The sequence below is a fragment of the Hordeum vulgare genome, chromosome 6H (assembly GCF_904849725.1).
Source record: "Hordeum vulgare subsp. vulgare chromosome 6H, MorexV3_pseudomolecules_assembly, whole genome shotgun sequence".
NCBI classification, from domain to species: Eukaryota; Viridiplantae; Streptophyta; class Magnoliopsida; order Poales; family Poaceae; genus Hordeum; species Hordeum vulgare.
Window position 1 is genome coordinate 308,704,791 of NC_058523.1, and position 17,859 is coordinate 308,722,649.

At 43.7% G+C, this 17,859-nt stretch overlaps 1 protein-coding gene and 1 non-coding gene across 2 annotated transcripts; one reads left to right on the forward strand and one right to left on the reverse strand.

Annotated features, from left to right (window-relative positions):
* Window positions 1-9,226: 9,226 nt before the first annotated feature.
* Window positions 9,227-11,892, reverse strand: LOC123403182 (ATP synthase subunit alpha, chloroplastic-like). Its single transcript, XM_045097135.1, has one exon. The coding sequence runs from the start codon at window positions 11,781-11,783 to the stop codon at window positions 10,269-10,271; it is 1,515 nt and encodes a 504-aa protein (XP_044953070.1). The 5' UTR covers window positions 11,784-11,892; the 3' UTR covers window positions 9,227-10,268.
* Window positions 10,072-10,143, forward strand: TRNAR-UCU. The gene has a single exon. It is a non-coding gene; the product is annotated as a tRNA-Arg (tRNA).
* Window positions 11,893-17,859: the final 5,967 nt, after the last annotated feature.

A 17,859-nucleotide genomic window follows, 5' to 3' on the forward strand; every position in this document is an offset into this window, starting at 1 on the left:
TTATGATGCTTGTGGGGAGTTACTCCAAACGAAACATATGCTAGCGCTGAACTTAAAGAAAAATGCAACAGAAAATGAAACGAAAAAGGTGGGCACGCTGTGATTCGATCTCAGGTCTCCCGAGTTGCAACACAACACGCTGACCAGTGCACTACAAGCGGATAGTGATACAAAACTGGAATTAGCTGGAGGTGAAACATACCCCGATGCTTACCTGACGAAACTGAACATGAAACAGACACTTGCAGCTCTGTCTCCGTGGCTGGGGATGCAGCGCAGGTGTGGCGGCGCGCCTTGCTGGCGGGGAAACGGCGCCGACGAGGTGCTGAAGGTCCGGCGGCGAGGGGAAACGGATCCGGGCGGATCCCACCACAACTACTCCGGCCTTGGCGGCACCGATGGATCCGATGGCAGCAGCAACAGAGTTCATGCAGGGCGGCCATGGCGTTCCTGTGTTCGTTCCAAGAGAGGGACAAACCCAGAGGTCATGGGGAGAGAGAGGCTATGAGACGAGAGAGGGATGGGAGGAAGGAGAGGGAAGGGACCTGCGGTCGCCGGCGAAGGCCGAAGATGGGGTCGAGCTCGAGCTGGAGGTCACCGAGCATGGCGGCGTGGCTGCAGCCTTGGCGCAGAGGAAGTGCGTGCTGCTCGGCAGGTCCATGGCGACTGGCGGGGGGGCGGGTCTGGCCGAGGAGGCCCCGGACGGGAGGAACGGCACAGCTCCGGCGAGCGGCGGCTCCGGCATGGCCGCTTGCTTGCTGGCGCTCCAGCTGACGATGGACGCATCCGCTCGGGACTGAGGTTGGCTGGTTGCGCGTTCGCTCAAGCACAGGCGATGGGGTGGATCGGGAGACATTCGCAGGTTGGGTTGCTGCTGAAATTGAGGAGACGAATAGGCGTCTCAGATGGATCTGGATCGGGACGATCCCGAGGAGGTACAAAAGGAGCGGCGGCGCTGCGGGGGATTGATAGATGGGACAAGCTAGGGCTAGGGTTGGTTGCCAAAGTAGTTTGGTGGACTAAGTTTAGGTCTATCATGACCCTCTGATTTAGATCGGATGGTCGAGATAACTAGGTTAGGGAAACCGTTTGACAAACCGGAGATGTTTTGAGGTATTACGGGGTTGATGCGAACCTAACGGTTCTGACCGCCGGGTTCTGGTCCAGGGGGAGTTTTCGGACTAGGTTGCGTTGAGGTCGATGCATTGTGCAGAGGGGCTAGGCGGAGGTGAGAGGGAAATAGAGCGGCACGGTAACACGATCTTTAAAACCCCAAAAACATCCGACGATAGACTGGATACGGCGCCGCTACGGTCGACCGTTCGGGTACGAGACGGACTCCGATTACGACGAAATTTGACAGGCGGCCTAGCTATATTAAAATAAGACCGCACGTCAAATTCCAACCCAATCAGAGAAAGTTTTAAACACACTTTTTAAAAACAGGTTTTGACAATGCCGTGGGCGCATGCGTGTGCGGTCGGACTCAGAACGGACAACGACGAGAACCGGTAACTAATAACCGATGCAAGTTTTGAAAACTAGCAGCAACAGGATGCCGATGCAATGCTGATGATGCGAATGATGCGATGATGATGCAACAAATAAAAATAACCACACGACGAAAACGGAATAGAAGGGGAATCTTCTGGAACGTCGGCATCGGGCTGTCACAAACTGTCACTGTTGGCTTTGAAGGTGTGTCACGTGAGTTCAGTTTCTCCAAGTAAGGATGAAATTATTGCCCTAGCTTCTATTGTTGTGCCTCCTACTGATCCTTTAGAGCAATAATTGCTTGAGCATGAAAATGATATGCATATGGATGAAAGGGATGAGATAGATAGAGTTATCTTTGAACAATATCATATCCTTAAGAATAATTTGCATGTTGAACTGCTTGGAGATCCACCCCCACCAAAGGGTGATCCTGTGTTTGAGCTCAGACAGTTGCCTGATACTCTTAAGTATGCTTATCTCGATGAAAAATAGATATATCATGTTATTATTAGTGCTAGCCTCTCAAAGCATGAAGAAAAGAAGTTACTAAAAACTCTGAGGAAGCACCGTGCTGCTATTGGATATACTCTTGATGATATTAAGGGCATTAGTCCCACTCTATGCCAGCACAAGATTAAAAGCGATCTTGATTCCAAACCAGTTGCGGATCATCAACAAAGATTAAATCCTAAGATGAAAGAGGTAGTGAGAAAAGAAATACTAAAGCTCCTGGAAGCAGGTATTATCTATCATGTTGCTCATAGTGATTGGGTGAGTCCGGTGCATTGCGTCCCTAAGAAGGGAGGTATTACCGTTGTCCCTAATGATAAGGATGAATTGATCCCACATAGGATTATTACTAGCTATAGGATGGTGATTGACTTTAGGAAATTGAATAAGGCCACTAGGAAAGATCATTACCCTTTGCCTTTTATTGACCAAATGCTAGAAAGACTGTCTAAGCACACACACTTCTGCTTTCTAGATGGTTATTCTGGTTTCTCCCAAATACCAGTTGCACAATCTAATCAGGAGAAAACCACTTTCACCTGCCCTTTCGGTACCTTTGCTTACAGACGTATGCCTTTTGGCTTATGTAATGCACCTGCTACCTTTCAAAGATGTATGGTGGCTATATTCTCTGACTTTTGTGAAAAGATTGTTGAGTTTTTCATGGATGACTTCTCCGTTTACGGGTCTTCTTTTGATGATTGCCTCAGTAACCTTGATCAAGTTTTGCAGAGATGTAAAGATACCAACCTTGTCTAGAATTGGGAGAAGTGCCACTTTATGGTTAATGAAGGCATCGTCTTAGGACATAAAATTTCTGAAAGAGGTATTGAAGTCAATAAGGCTAAGGTTGATGCGATCGAAAAAATGCCATGCCCTACAGATATCAAAGGTATAAGAAGTTTCCTTGGTCATGCTGGTTTCTATAGAAGGTTCATTAAGGACTTCTCTAAGATTTCTAGGCCTCTTACCAATCTCTTGCAAAAGGATATTCCTTTTGTTTTTGACAATGATTGTGAGGAAGCCTTCGAAATACTTAAGAAGGCCTTGATAACTGCACCTATTGTTCAACCACCTGATTGGAACTTACCTTTTGAAATCATGTGTGATGCTAGTGATTTTGCTGTTGGTGCTGTCCTAGGACAAAGAGTAGATAAGAAGTTGAATGTTATTAACTACGCTAGTAAAACTCTAGACAGTGCACAAAGGAACTATGCTCCTACTGAAAAGGATTTTTTAGGAGTCGTGTTTGCATGTGAAAAGTTCAGATCTTACATAGTTGATTCCAAAGTCACTATTCACACCGATCACGCTGCTATTAAGTACCTCATGGAAAAGAAAGACGCTAAACCTAGACTTATCAGATGGGTTCTCTTGCTACAAGAATTAGATTTGCATGTTGTCGATAGGAAGGGTGCTGAGAACCCCGTAGCAGATAACTTGTCTAGGTTGGAGAATGTTCTTGATGACCCACAACCTATTGATGATAGCTTTCCTGATGAGCAATTGAATGTCATCAATGCTTCACGTAGTACACCGTGGTAAGTTGATTATGCAAATTATATCGTTGCCAAATATATACCACCTAGTTTCACATACCAACGAAAGAAGAAATTCCTCTTTGATTTGAGACATTACTTTTGGGATGATCCTCACCTTTATAAGGAAGGAGTAGATGGTGTTATTAGACGTTGTGTACCTGAGCATGAACAGGGACCGATCCTACAGAAGTGGCACTCCGAGGCTTACGGAGGACACCATGCGGGAGATAGAACTGCACACAAGGTATTGCAATCCGGTTTCTATTGGCCTACTCTCTTCAAGGATGCCCGTAAGTTTGTCTTGTCTTGTGATGAATGTCAAAGAACAGGTAATATCAGTAAACGTTAGGAAATGCCTATGAATTGTTCACTTGTCATTGAACCATTTGATGTTTGGGGTTTTGATTATATGGGACCTTTTCCAAAGTCCAATGGGTATACTCATATCCTAGTTGCTGTTGATTACGTTACTAAGTGGGTAGAAGCTATCCCAACTAGTAGTGCTGATCACAACACCTCTATTAGGATGCTTAAGGAAGTTACTCTCCCTAGATTTGGAGTCCCTAGATATCTAATGACTGATGGTGGTTCACATTTTATTCATGGTGCTTTTCATAAAACGCTTGCTAAGTATGATGTCAACCATAGAATTGCATCTCCCTATCATCCTCAGTCCAGTGGTCAAGTAGAGCTAAGTAATAGAGAGATTAAACTAATTCTGGAAAATACTATTAATAGGTCTAGAAAGAATTGGTCTAAGAAGCTTGATGATGCACTCTGGGCTTATAGAACTGCTTATAAGAATCCCATGGGCATGTCTCCGTACAAAATGGTTTACGGTAAAGCATGCCATTTACCTCTTGAGCTAGAGCATAAGGCTTATTGGGCAATCAAGGAGCTCAAATTTGATTTTAAACTTGCTGGTGAGAAGAGGTTATTTGATATTAGCTCACTTGGTGAATGGAGAACTCAGGCATATTAAAATGCCAAGTTGTTCAAAGAAAAAGTTAAGAGGTGGCATGATAAAAGGATACAAAAACGTGAGTTCAATGTAGGTGATTATGTCTTGCTATACAATTCTCGTTTAAGAATTTTTGCACGAAAGCTTCTCTCTAAATGGGAAGGTCCTTACATTGTTGAGGAAGTATATCGTTCCGGTGCCATCAAGATCAACAACACGAAAGGTAATTTTCCGAGAGGGGTAAATGGGCAAAGAATCAAACATTATATCTCAGGTCCTCCCATAAATGTTGAAAGCAATATCATTAATACCATAACTCCGGAGGAGTACATAAGGGATATTTATCAGCCTATTTCAGACTCCAAAAACGAAGAGGTATGTGATTTGGTAAGTAAACCGACTCCAAAACTTTTCCAGTAGCAATTTTTCTCCGTTTTGGAATTTTTAGAAAAAATGAAAAATTTAAAATAGTCCGGAAAGCGCACGAGGAGGCGACAAGCCTGCCAAGCGCGGCCTACCTCCTGGTCGCGCCTGGGGGGCTTGTGAGCATCTCGTGTGCCTGCCGGACTCTGTTTTCTTGCGTAGTAGTCCTTTTGGTCGGGAAAAATTCATTATATATTCTCCCGAAAGGTCTGACCCTCGTATCACGCAAATATCCTCTGTTTTCATTTCGAGCTACTGTGCACACAGATCTAGATCGCTATGGCGTCCCCGGAAGTTCCGAAGGACAAGTTCTTCAAGAAGGACAACATAATGAATTATGTTTGCTTGGTTCCGAACAATGTTATATGACTGGAGATCCCTTAGCATGTGACGATTACTTCCACCTCATATCAGCCAAAACTTCCGCACTAAGTAGAGATACTACTTGTGCATCTATAAACCTTCAACCCAATTTTGCCATGAGAGTCCACCATACCTACCTATGGATTGAATAAGATCCCTCAAGTAAGTTGTCATCGGTGCAAGCAATAAAAATTTCTCCCTAAATATGTATGATCTATTAGTGTGTGGAAAATAAGCTTTGTACGAACCTATGATGAGGAAGACATAAAAGCAACAGACTGCATAATAAAGTTCTTTATCACAGGAGGCAATATAAAGTGACGTTCCTTCACACTAAGAGGTCACACATCCAAACCTCAAAAGCGCATGACAACCTCTGCTTCCCTCTGCGAAGGGCCTATCTTGTACCTTAACTTTTTGTCCTTAAAAGAGTCATGGTGATCAAAACCAATTCCTTATTTCGCCTTTATCTTGGCTAACGTCATGTGCTAGAGAAAGATCAATATTCATATGTCAACTTGGAAGTAAGTATCCATGAATTATTATTGTTGACATTACCCTTGAGGTAAGTAGTTAGGAGGCGAAACTATAAGCCCCTATCTTTCTTTGTGTCCAACTGAAACTTTGATCTCATGAGTACCACGTGAGTTTTAGCAATTGTAGAAGACGAAAGGATGACTGAGTATGTGGATTTGCTTTACAAGCTCTTATTTGACTCTTTCCGATGTTATGATAAATTGCAATTACTTCAATGACTAAAGGCTATTGGTTGTTAATTCTCAATAAGGTTCTTGACCCATACTTTACTTTGTGAAGGAATTGTCACTTTAGCATAAGAGATTATACGACGTTATTGTTGTTCTAATTATGATCATGATGCATGCATGTCCGAATTTTGTTCTATCGACACCTCTATCTCTAAACATGTGGGCATATTTATTGATCTCGGCTTCCGCTTGAGGACAAGCGAGGTCTAAGCTTGGGGGAGTTGATACGTCCATTTTGCATCATGCTTTCATGTTGATCTTTATCGCTTTATGGGTTGTTATTACACTTCACGGTACAATACTTATGCCTTTTCTCTCTTATTTTATAAGGTTTACATGAAGAGGGAGAATGCCGGCAACTGGAATTCTGGTCTGAAAAAGGAGCAAGTTTGAGATACCTATTCTACCCAACTCCAAAAGCCGTGAAAATCAACGAGGAATTATTTTGGATTTTATAAAAAATACTGGGTGGAAGAAGTACAAGAGGGGAGCCACCAGGAGGACACAAGCCTGCCAGGCGCGCCATACCCCCCTGGTCGTGCCTAGGTGGCTTGTGGGCCCCCTGTTGCCCCTCTGGCTCCCATCTTTTTCTATAAGGAGGGTTTCGTTCCAGAAAAAATCAAGAGGCTTTCAGGAGGAATCGCCGCCGCCACGAGGCGGAACTTGAGCAGAACCAATCTAGAGCTCCGGCAGGGCCGTCCTACCGGGGAAACTTCCCTTCCAGAGGGGGAAATCGTCGCCATCGTCATCACCAACACTCCTCTCATCGGGGGGGACTTATCACCATAAACATCTTCATCAGCACCATCTCATCTCCAAACCCTAGTTCATCTCTTGTAACCAATCTCCGTCTCGCAACTCCGATTGGTACTTGTAAGGTTGCTAGTAGCGTTAATTACTCTTTGTAGTTGATGCTAGTTGGATTACTCGGTGGAAGATTATATGTTCAGATCCTTGATGCTATTCAATACCTCTCTGGTCATGAACATAATTATGCTTTGTGAGTAGTCACTTTTGTTCCTGAGGACATGGGATAAGTCTTGCTATAAGTAGTCATGTGAATTTAGTATTCGTTCGATATTTTGATGCGATGTATTTTGTCTTTCCTCTAGTGGTGTTATGTGAACGTCGACTAGATAACACTTCACCATTATTTGGGCCTATAGGAAGGCATTAGGAAGTAATAAGTAGATGATGGGTTGCTAGAGTGACAGAAGCTTAAACCCTAGTTTATGTGTTGCTTCGTAAGGGGCTGATTTGGATCCACTAGTTTAATGCTATGGTTAGACTTTGTCTTAATTCTTCTTTCGTAGTTGTGGATGCTTGCGCAAGGGGTTAATCATAAGTGGGATGTTTGTCCAAGTAAGGGCAACACCCAATCACCGGTCCACCCACATACCAAAATATCAAAGTAGCGAACGTGAATCATATGAACATGATGAAAACTAGCTTGACAGAATTTCCCATCTGTCCTCAGGAGCACTTCAACTCCTATAAGAGTTTGTCCAGGCTTGTCCCTTGCTACAAAAGGGATTGGGACATCTTGTTGCACCTTTGTTACTATTGTTACTTGCTACTTGCTACGAATCATCTTATCACACAACTATCTGTTACCGATAATTTTAGTGCTTGCAGAGAATACCTTGTTGAAAACCACTTGTCAGTTCCTTCTACTCCTCGTTGGGTTCGACACTCTTACTTATGGAAAGGACTACGATAGATCCCCTACACTTGTGGGTCATTAGTCACAAGTTTGGTTCAGTATATTTTCTGCAAGTTGGCATTCCCACGACGAACAATGTACTGCGATACACCCTCATGCCTAAGTCAGGAGATGACAACATGATCAGAGGATATTCTATCAACTTGCTGCACCTGCTTGATACCCATACCAGATTTCGTGTGATGGATTTGATAGTTGAGACTATCCGAAGGACTACTGTGGATCAGAAGGCCTAATTAATTTAATTATCCCGATCATGATTTTCCTACCCTCAGGGGGAAAGTAAAGGCCCTTCCCCCTTTGGAAGGCTGTGGGCGAGGAGGGATTCGAACCCCCGACACCGTGGTTCGTAGCCACGTGCTCTAATCCTCTGAGCTACAGGCCCAGCTGTCTCCACTGGATCTCTTCCTGGGGGTACCCCTTCATTTCAGGTTAAGAAGATGGGAAAGCGCCTTTCTCTCTATAAGAACAGTGCGTTCCGAGGTGTGAAGTGGGAGAGGGGATGTGATGATTGAGGTTTTGAATAAGACGATCTTTGCATTTTAGATTTGGATCTTTTTCTTATTTCAAAATAGTGAAAAAGTCAAATAAGAGGTGTTAAGCTTTTTATCATTCTGGCATCGAGCTATTTTGCCGCAGGACCTCCCCTACAGTATCGTCACCGCAGTAGAGTTTAACCACCAAATTCGGGATGGATTGGTGTGGTTCCTCTACGCCTAGGACACCAGAATATCGAACCATGAACGAGGAAAGGCATGAGATAAATATTGGCTAGTAATTGTGAAGCCCCAATTCTTGACTGAAAGGGACACCAAAGGCCTCTGCCCTCCCTCTCTATCTATCCAAGAGATGGAAGGGCAGGGCTTTTTTTTGGTTTTTTCATCTTTTCATCAAAGAGTTGAACAATGAAGATAGATGGCAAGTGCCTGATCGATTTGATCAGGCCGTGTAGGAACAAGGTTCAAATCGTTCGTTCGTTAGGATGCCTCAGCTGCATACATCACTGCACTTCCACTTGACACCTATTTAAACGGCTCGTCTCGCCGCTACCTTATCCTATTTCCATACTTCTGTCGCTCCATCCCCGTATGGGTGGAGAACCCGTCGCTGTCTCGGCTGTGATACCGGAGGCTCTAGGGAAGTCGGAGGAGAGAGCACTCATCTTGGGGTGGGCTTACTACTTATATGCTTTCAGCAGTTATCCTCTCCGCACTTGGCTACCCAGCGTTTACCGTAGGCACGATAACTGGTACACCAGAGGTGCGTCCTTCCCGGTCCTCTCGTACTAGGGAAAGGTCCTCTCAATGCTCTAACGCCCACACCGGATATGGACCGAACTGTCTCACGACGTTCTGAACCCAGCTCACTTTTCCGTGGGTTATATATTCACTTATGCAGCTTTCTTGATTGCCTCAACATCAGGCAAGTTTGGTTAATTTAGTTTGTTTTTTTGTACTGTATCAGCACCTAGTTCATTACTCTTGATAGAGAGGGAGGATCCGCCTTCTTAAATTTCTTTTTCTATTTATTTTTCCATCTAGGATTAGAACCGTATACTTGATAATAATAGCAACGGCACATTATGGCAAAAAAGAGTTTGATTCAGAGGGAGAAGAAGCGGCAGAAATTAGAACAGAAATATCATTTGATTCGTCAATCTTTAAAAAAAAAGATAAGAAGCAAAGTTTCTCCCTTGAGTTTGAGTGAAAAAACGAAAATGCGAGAAAAATTGCAATCCCTACCGCGTAATAGTGCACCTACACGCCTTCATCGACGTTGTTTTTTGACCGGAAGACCTAGAGCTAACTATCGACATTTTGGGCTATCCGGACACGTACTTCGAGAAATGGTTTATGAATGTTTATTACCGGGTGCAACAAGATCCAGTTGGTAAGGATAAAATACCCTTTCGTATTTGTATGGATTTCTGGAATTGATAATCATAGAGGAGCCCTCTTTACCATTCTGTATAAATGGACTATTCTATTTGTATAGATATGGTAGAGGGACGTATCGAACCCTCTTTTATCCACTAGTTACCCCTCTTTAGTTTAAGAGTATAGAGCAGTTTGGTAGCTCATAAGTCTCATAACCTTGGGGTTGCGGGTTCGATTCCCACTACCGGCCCCATACTCCTTCTTTAATGATATATGCATGATATATACATCATCCATTTGTATCTGGATTTTTTGATTTCCTAAAAGAGTTTTGGTCTAACAGTTTTTTCTCGGAAGAAGACAACAAATAAAAGAAAGAATAAAAGAAAGAATAAAATACGAAAGAAAAGCGTCCATTGTCTAATGGATAGGACAGAGGTCTTCTAAACCTTTGGTATAGGTTCAAATCCTATTGGACGCAATCTTATTTCTATCTATTCTTTAAATAACTATACTAAACTAAAAACAAAGAAAACTTTTTTGCATGATTCAAATAACAAGAGTAGACATGCAAAATAACAAGAGTAGATATGCCAAATTTATTTGTTACTGAAGGGAAAACCGTTCCAGCTGTTCCTGAATAGCTTCCTTCAAAAGGATTTCCGCTTGCTCGGTGAATGTCTTGCTAGAAGATATAATTTCTTGGAATTGAGGTTTAGTATCTTTTAGGTGTTTACGTAACTCATCCAGAAATTTATTTACCTGTTCGATTTCTAACGAATCAAGATATCCTCTTGTTCCGGTATAAATAGTAGCTATCTGCTCTTCCACTGGGAGAGGATTTGCCTGGGATTGTTTAAGCAATTCCCTTAATCGTCGACCCCTTGCCAATTGATTCTGACTTGTTTTATCGAGAGCAGAGGCGAATTGTGCAAAGGCTTGTAACTCTGCGAATTGAGCTAGTTCCAATTTTGATTTGCCAACTACTTGTTTCATGGCTTTAATTTGAGCCGCGGATCCTACTCTGGAAACAGAAATACCCACATTAATAGCGGGTCGAATTCCGGCATTGAATAGATCCGCCGATAAGAATATTTGTCCATCTGTAATGGAGATTACATTAGTAGGAATATAGGCGGAAACGTCTCCAGATTGAGTCTCAACTATTGGTAAAGCGGTCATACTTCCTTCGCCTAAAAGAGAATTTAATTTAGCGGCTCTTTCTAAAAGGCGTGAATGCAAATAAAAAACATCCCCTGGATAAGCCTCACGGCCGGGAGGTCTTCTTAATAGAAGGGACATTTGGCGATAAGCTTGTGCCTGTTTGGAGAGATCATCATAAATTATTAAAGTATGCCGTTCGCGGTACATAAAATACTCAGCCAGGGCTGCTCCCGTATAAGGAGCGAGGTATTGTAATGTAGCAGGTGAATCCGCCATTTCAGCTACTAAAATAGTGTATTCCATGGCCCCCTCCTCATGGAAAGTAGTTACTACTTGAGCTACGGAGGATGCTCTTTGACCGATAGCTACATAAACACATATTACACCTTGCCCTTTTTGATTGAGAATTGTATCTGTAGCTACTGCTGTTTTGCCAGTCTGTCTGTCCCCAATAATTAACTCTCGCTGACCGCGCCCTATAGGAATCATCGAATCGATAGCAATAAGCCCTGTTTGAAGAGGTTCGTATACGGAACGCCTGGAAATTATACTTGGAGCAGGAGATTCAATTAAGCGAGATTCGGAAGCTATAATTTCGCCTTTCCCATCAATAGGTTTAGCCAGAGCATTTACAACACGACCCAAGTAAGCCTCACTCACGGGTATCTGAGCAATTCTTCCTGTTGCTTTTACAAAACTGCCCTCTTGTATCATCAACCCATCGCCCATTAATACAATCCCAACATTTTTGGATTCCAAATTCAGAGCAATACCCCTAGTACCTTCTGCAAATTGGACTAATTCACCCGACATTATTTCACCAAGACCTATAATACGAGCAATCCCATCCCCCACTTGAACTACGCGACCTATATTCTCAATCCCTACTTTCCTATTATATTGTTCAATACGTTCGCGGAGAATTTTATGAATTTCGTCGACTCGAAGGGTTGCCATTAGTGTTTCTTGACTCTTTTTTCGAAAGCAAGGGGAAAAATAATGCCTAAATTCTAAACGAAAGTAGAAGTTCAAGGCCTAATTAATTTAATTATCTCTTCCATTCCAGGGACCCTACATCCATATGCTCATCAATGCCAAGCAGGGCAAGCATGCATATCTACTTGATCGTCCCCATCTACCTCTTCAGCCTGAATTTGAAGATAATGAGGTTGTGATGGATAACAATGATCCCAACTCAACTGCAGCAAGAATTGCAGCAGAGGCAGCAGAGGCTGAAGCTGATAGAACTAGGCCACCTCCAGTTCCACAGCTGAGAAATCAAGCTGAGCAAATGGAATTTCTAGTGAGCACTTGTGAGATCCTGAGACCGACGCTCCAGAAGATTCTCCTCTTATTCCATTGTTGCCGTGCGAATAGATTATATGTCGCATTCATTGCATAATTCGCATCATCTGCATTGCATCGGCACTCCGTTGCCGCAAGTTTTCAAAACGTGCATCCGTTATTAGTTGCTGGTTTCTCTCCGTTTTCGCCGTTGTCCGTTTTGAGCCCAACCACACACGCACGCACACGCATCATCGTTAAAATATTTCTTTTAAAGTGTGTATAAAACTATCTCGAATTGGGTTGAGAGTTGGCGTGCGGTCTTAATATAGTGTATGTAGGCCGCATATCAAATTTCATCGCGATCAGAGTTCGTTTGATACCTGAACCGTTAAACCTATAGCGGCACTATAGCCGGTCATATTGTCGGATGTTTTCATTTGTAAAACCTTGGGCTGCATTTTCTCCCTCTCTTCCATGCCTAGCCCCTCTGCACAATGCATCAACCTACGCGCAACCTATCCAAAAACCTCTCGGAACCCGAAACACGCGGTCGTAACCGTTGGGTCCAGATCAACCCCGTAATACCCTAAACCATCATCGGTTTTTCAATTGGACCCACTAACCTATTTAACCTCGACCGTCCAATTTAGATCGGAGGGTCCAAACCCAGTATGTTCCCTATATATAGTCCACCCTCCTAGTCCAAACCAGATGAAACCCTAACTTCTCGGGTCTTGTCCCGCAGCCGCCGCCAAATCCCCCTCGGGATCCTCCCAGATCCACAGCCAATCCAACCACCTCCCACAATTTTGTGCTAGCCAACCCAATCCATCCATCCCATCCAACCAGTGCCGAACCCGCCATCCCCAACCAGAAGATCGACCAGGCCTCCGGTGTCCTACCCCTGCGGTGAGAGCCATGTCAATGCCCCTCTCATCTCTCCTTCTCTTTTTTCATACGAGGAGGAGCCTCCATGGCTAATCAGAGCCGCAGCATAGCGCAAGATCTGGCCTTCCCCTAACTCCAGCAGCACATCGCCAAAGATTCCGGCAGGGAAAGAATGGAGCCAGCTACAGGAGCTCACCATCCCGTGCGCACGTTGGCCTTGGATGTGTCCAACGCATGCAGAGGAGCCGCATGAGCAGCTTCTAGTCCTCGCCCGTGCCCGATCCATGGAGAGGAGCTCCCATGCGCCTCCGCGTCGACCTTGCCGCCAAGCCTCGTGCGCCCCTGCTTCCTTCCCCTCGTTGTGCTCTCCCTCTCTCCACTGTCCCTCAACTCTCTTCCTCTTCTTCTTTTCTTCTTCAGGAACAGACATGGCACCATCGGCCAGGATCTCCGAGTTTGTGCCGCCCCAAGCCACCTCGTCGCCGGGAATGGAACCCCCGGTATCGCAGCTATTGAACCCCGCCATTTTTGTGTCACCGGACCTCATCCCCAAGCCGATCCCGCCATGGCATCCCCTCCATCCGACCTGCTTCGTCAGGTTCGCAACATGGTATGGTCTTGTACCACAGCACCCCTAATTTTGCATAGTTCCTTCGCAGTCCAACTGGTTAGAATGTTGATTTGCATCCCAGAGATCTGGGGTTCGAATCCAAGTTGTGGAAATATATTTTTGCCCTATTTTTGTTGATGTGCGTGGAGAGGTGCTACTTCATTTGGCGAGAATCCTGTGAAATATCAAAACAGGGTGCTAGCCCAGTTGGTTAGCGTAGCTACTCTAGTTTCAAGAGGGGTCATGGGATCAAATCCCACCTGCCCATAATATTTTTACCTTGTGTTTTTTTAGTTGTATTATTTTTAGAACGTCCGTAACTATTAAACCGTACATCGGATCGAAATAAGTTAGATATGTAAAACGTGTATAATTTCGCATAGAATAATATTTTCCAGCTCTCATGCATGTGTAAGGCTGATAGGTGTGATGTTTGCATCTATTTCCGTGTCAAGGTGTTAGAAACAGTTTAGGTCGTAGTTAATTAACCGTAGCTCCGTTGGGGTTGAGCCGTATATGTAAATAGACTAGAACGACGAGTAGACTCACGTGAACCACTTTGTCTTGCCATTTAAAAAGTATATAATGTGATTAGGACAAATCTGGACAGATTTAGAAATTAATGCATGGAGTCATTTCGGAGATGCTATATGTCGTTTCCGGCCTCATTTAAAATGCCTAGCTAGGTAGTATAATTACGCTTCACCTCTTGCCATGTTTAACCATATTTAATACTTCCACGTACCTAATCGGGATAGAACTAATTAATTGTATGTGGAGTTTCGTCAATATGAAACTCGTTGCATATTGAACTTCACTTCATGTGTAGTGTTTGATTATTGTGAATTGCCATCCCATGTCTTGCATATAGTCAACTCATCATGCGTCATATGTGGATTGCATCTTGTCGTGCATGTGCCGTGGTGAATATCGTGTGTTGATTCTTGTTTCCGGTTTGCTTCGTCTCGATAGAGTTTCGCAAGCGTGTCAAAAAGTGAGGACCCGTTCGACTACATCGGTTCGTCTACTTTACGAATTTGTTCTTCCTCCAAGGTGGATCCCAGGCAAGATGACCATTTACACATATATCATTACTAGCAATGCCATGCTAGTTGTATCGTTTCTATCCCTATGTTTCGTTGCCTACCACATGTTAAATGTCAGCCTCTCAACATTGCCATGAAACCTTCAACCTATTCACAACCTAGCAAACCACTGATTGGCTATGTTACCACTTGCTTAACCATGTGTTAGTGTTGCTAGTTGCAGGTGCAGTTGCTTCCATGTGATAACATGGGTTCCTTGTTATATCACCCTATTAAATGATATTTAATTTGATGCACATATATACTTGGTAAAAGGTGGAAGGCTCGACCTTTCTAGCCTGGTGTTTTGTTCCACCTTTGCCACCTTAGTTTCGGCTACCAATGTTATATTCCATAATTGAGTGCTCCTAACACGATCGGCTTGTTAAGGGGACCCCCTTGATAATTTGTTTTAGATTAAAACGGGTCTGGCAAGGCCCAACTTTGGTACTACATTTTCTTAATAACTAATGAACCGCATAGGGAGTAATTAACCCGAGGAAACTTAATCAACCCCCGGGCCAGTGCTCCTCATGAGTGTTGGTCCAACCTAGAGCACTGTGGGGGCCAACCCAGGGCAACTTGGGTGATTTATATCAGGCCATCGTACGCGTAGCTTATCCGTCGTGTCCTGAGAATGAGATACGCGGCTCCTATCGGGATCGTCGACACGTCGGGCGGCCTTGCTGGATTAGTTTTACCTTTGACGAAATATCTTGTGCATCGGGATTCCGGTGAAACTTTGGGTAATCTCAGAGTTGAGGTTTTCCACTAAGGAGTCCGACGAGATAGCGAGTTTCGTGATCGAGGATTTCTATGCGGCTTGTGGTAATTTGTGATGGACTAGTTGGAGCACCCCTGCAGGGTTAAATCTTTTGGAAAGCCGTGCCCGCGGTTATGTGGCAACGTGGAAACTTTGTTTAGCATCTGTTTCTAGACAACTTGAAGTTAACTTAATTAAAATATGCCAACTGGGTGCATAACCGTGACTGTCTCTTTCGTGAGCTCCTTCTCCGATCGAGGACACGGTGAGGTTATGTTTGACGTAAGAAGGTGTTCGGGATCATTCATTTGATCATCAATAGTTCACGTCCGCTATGCGTAGATCACCCCCCCCCCCTCTTTATTCTTGTACTCGTAAGTTAGCCACCTCATATAATGCTTAGTTGCTTGCTGCAGCCTCACCACTTAACCATACCTCACCCATTAAGCTTTGCTAGTCTTGATACCTTTGGAAATGAGATTGCTGAGTCCCCTGTGGCTCAAAAATTAGTACAACACTAGTTGCAGGTACAGGTAAAGGATATTAAGACGCGAGCGCGTTGATTTTTCATTTGGAGTTTCTTCTTCTTCCTCTTCGTCGATCTAGGGTGGGTTCTAGGCCGGCAGCCTGGGATAGCAAGGATGGACGTCGATTTCTTTTCTCGTTTCTTTTCGTCCGTAGTCGGACCCTGCTCTTCTTCATGATATTTATGTATTGTACTGATGTGACTCTGATGTAGCATGTGGCGAGTGTAAGCCAATTCCATATACTCTTCTCTTCAGTACATGTACTTGTAACGATATCCATTCTTGCGTAACGACGAGATGCGCTTCTATCCCTGTCAAGGCCCTCGTGCCAAAATAAGGATAGGATCGCATCTTCGGCGTTACAAGTTGGTATCACAGCAATACCGACCTAGGAGCCCCCTTGATTGATCGAACTTGGCCGAGTCGAGTCTAGTGAAAAACTATTTTGAGTCTTAGTTATATCGGAGAGTATGTTTCTTTTTTCTCCTCATCTATGCTCTTGTGAGGTTGACAACTTAGGAATTTTAATTCTACTCCTCTTCTCACTCAAATTTTTTTAGGATCACGCGGATATTTTTGGAATCTATATGATGTTGATGTGATGGAGTTCTGTCTTGGTACCTCGTGTCTGACTTGATTTCTTCCGGAGAGTTGAGCTCCATGGGATTCTTGAGTACATCGCTATCATTCAGATTTCTTAGTATCTTAGGACGAAGGATGTTCGAAATTGCTTCAATACTAGTAGTGGCGAGAGGAGTCTCACTTCCACGGTACTGGTGCAGAGAGTTCCGGATGTATCGCCATACTTAGTATCGTTGTGATTACGAGGATCTGAGATAGATGAGTTTTTGAGATCTCTGGTTATGTGTTGACGGATGTGCTACACTAGACGGGTTAGTATAGGAGTTGAGTGATATATTAATCCTTGTATCCGTGGACCAGATTGCATGACCAGAAATTTCGGGAGTTCTTAGGTGGGAATTCAAGTAGTTGCTTATAGGACAATCTTCCAACAAATGCATTATGTTAGGTTGGGGTTCGACATCTAGTGGATTCATTTGTTCATGGTCGTCTTACAGCGGTTCTCGTTGTGTCTCAAAGAGTCCTTGTAGCTTGCTACAACTCAGGGACGCTTCATATGTCATGTGCACTGCCTTGTACATGATGGCTACTATAAGGATCGAGCCCGTGCGAATCTATCCACGAAAATATCGGACGGAATCTCTCTCATGAATTTGTTCTGGCTTGTTTCGTCAGCCTCATCCTTCGTTTGGTTGGAGTATGGTAATTCGACTTGCTTCGATGTCAAGTGGTGAATTCACATCTTTCCCATAGGTCTTCTCATATTTTTTATGAGAGCGCTAATCCTTTTGCTCAATCGATTATGTTATCAATTCTTTCAACCGAAGTTGTCTTGTCAATTCTTTCCAACCGGTGTGTTTTGCTTCAGTGAATTCAATCCTCTCCAATATTTGCAAAATCAATCTCTCTTTTCTTTCCGGAGTTGTCTCACCTGTCCAAAGTTGTCTTTGTTTTCCCGCCCTCCCACCGTTTTCTTCAGTGATTCAATTTTCATCCAAGTGTCTTCTTTTAATTGTTGCTTCCGCTATCTCTTCTTCCATTTGTGTACGGTGATTCTTTGTGAAGATTCTCAGGAGTTTCGTGTTCATCATTTTTCATGCTTGTTCTCTTTTCCCGATGGATTCAATTTAAGATCTAGGTGTTCATCATATCCTTTTCTTCCTATATGATCTGTGTTGGAAATTCTCTTCAAGCCTCTCTTGTCATTCATCAATTTCTTTTCTACCCGGAGTGCTGAAGATATCCCAGAAGTTTCTTGTTGTCAACTCTTTCAATTATTGCGAGGTTCTCA

Excerpts from the sequence above, each read along its gene's own strand:
- LOC123403182 (XM_045097135.1), bottom strand. The coding sequence starts at position 11,783 with ATGGCAACCCTTCGAGTCGACGAAATTCATAAAATTCTCCGCGAACGT.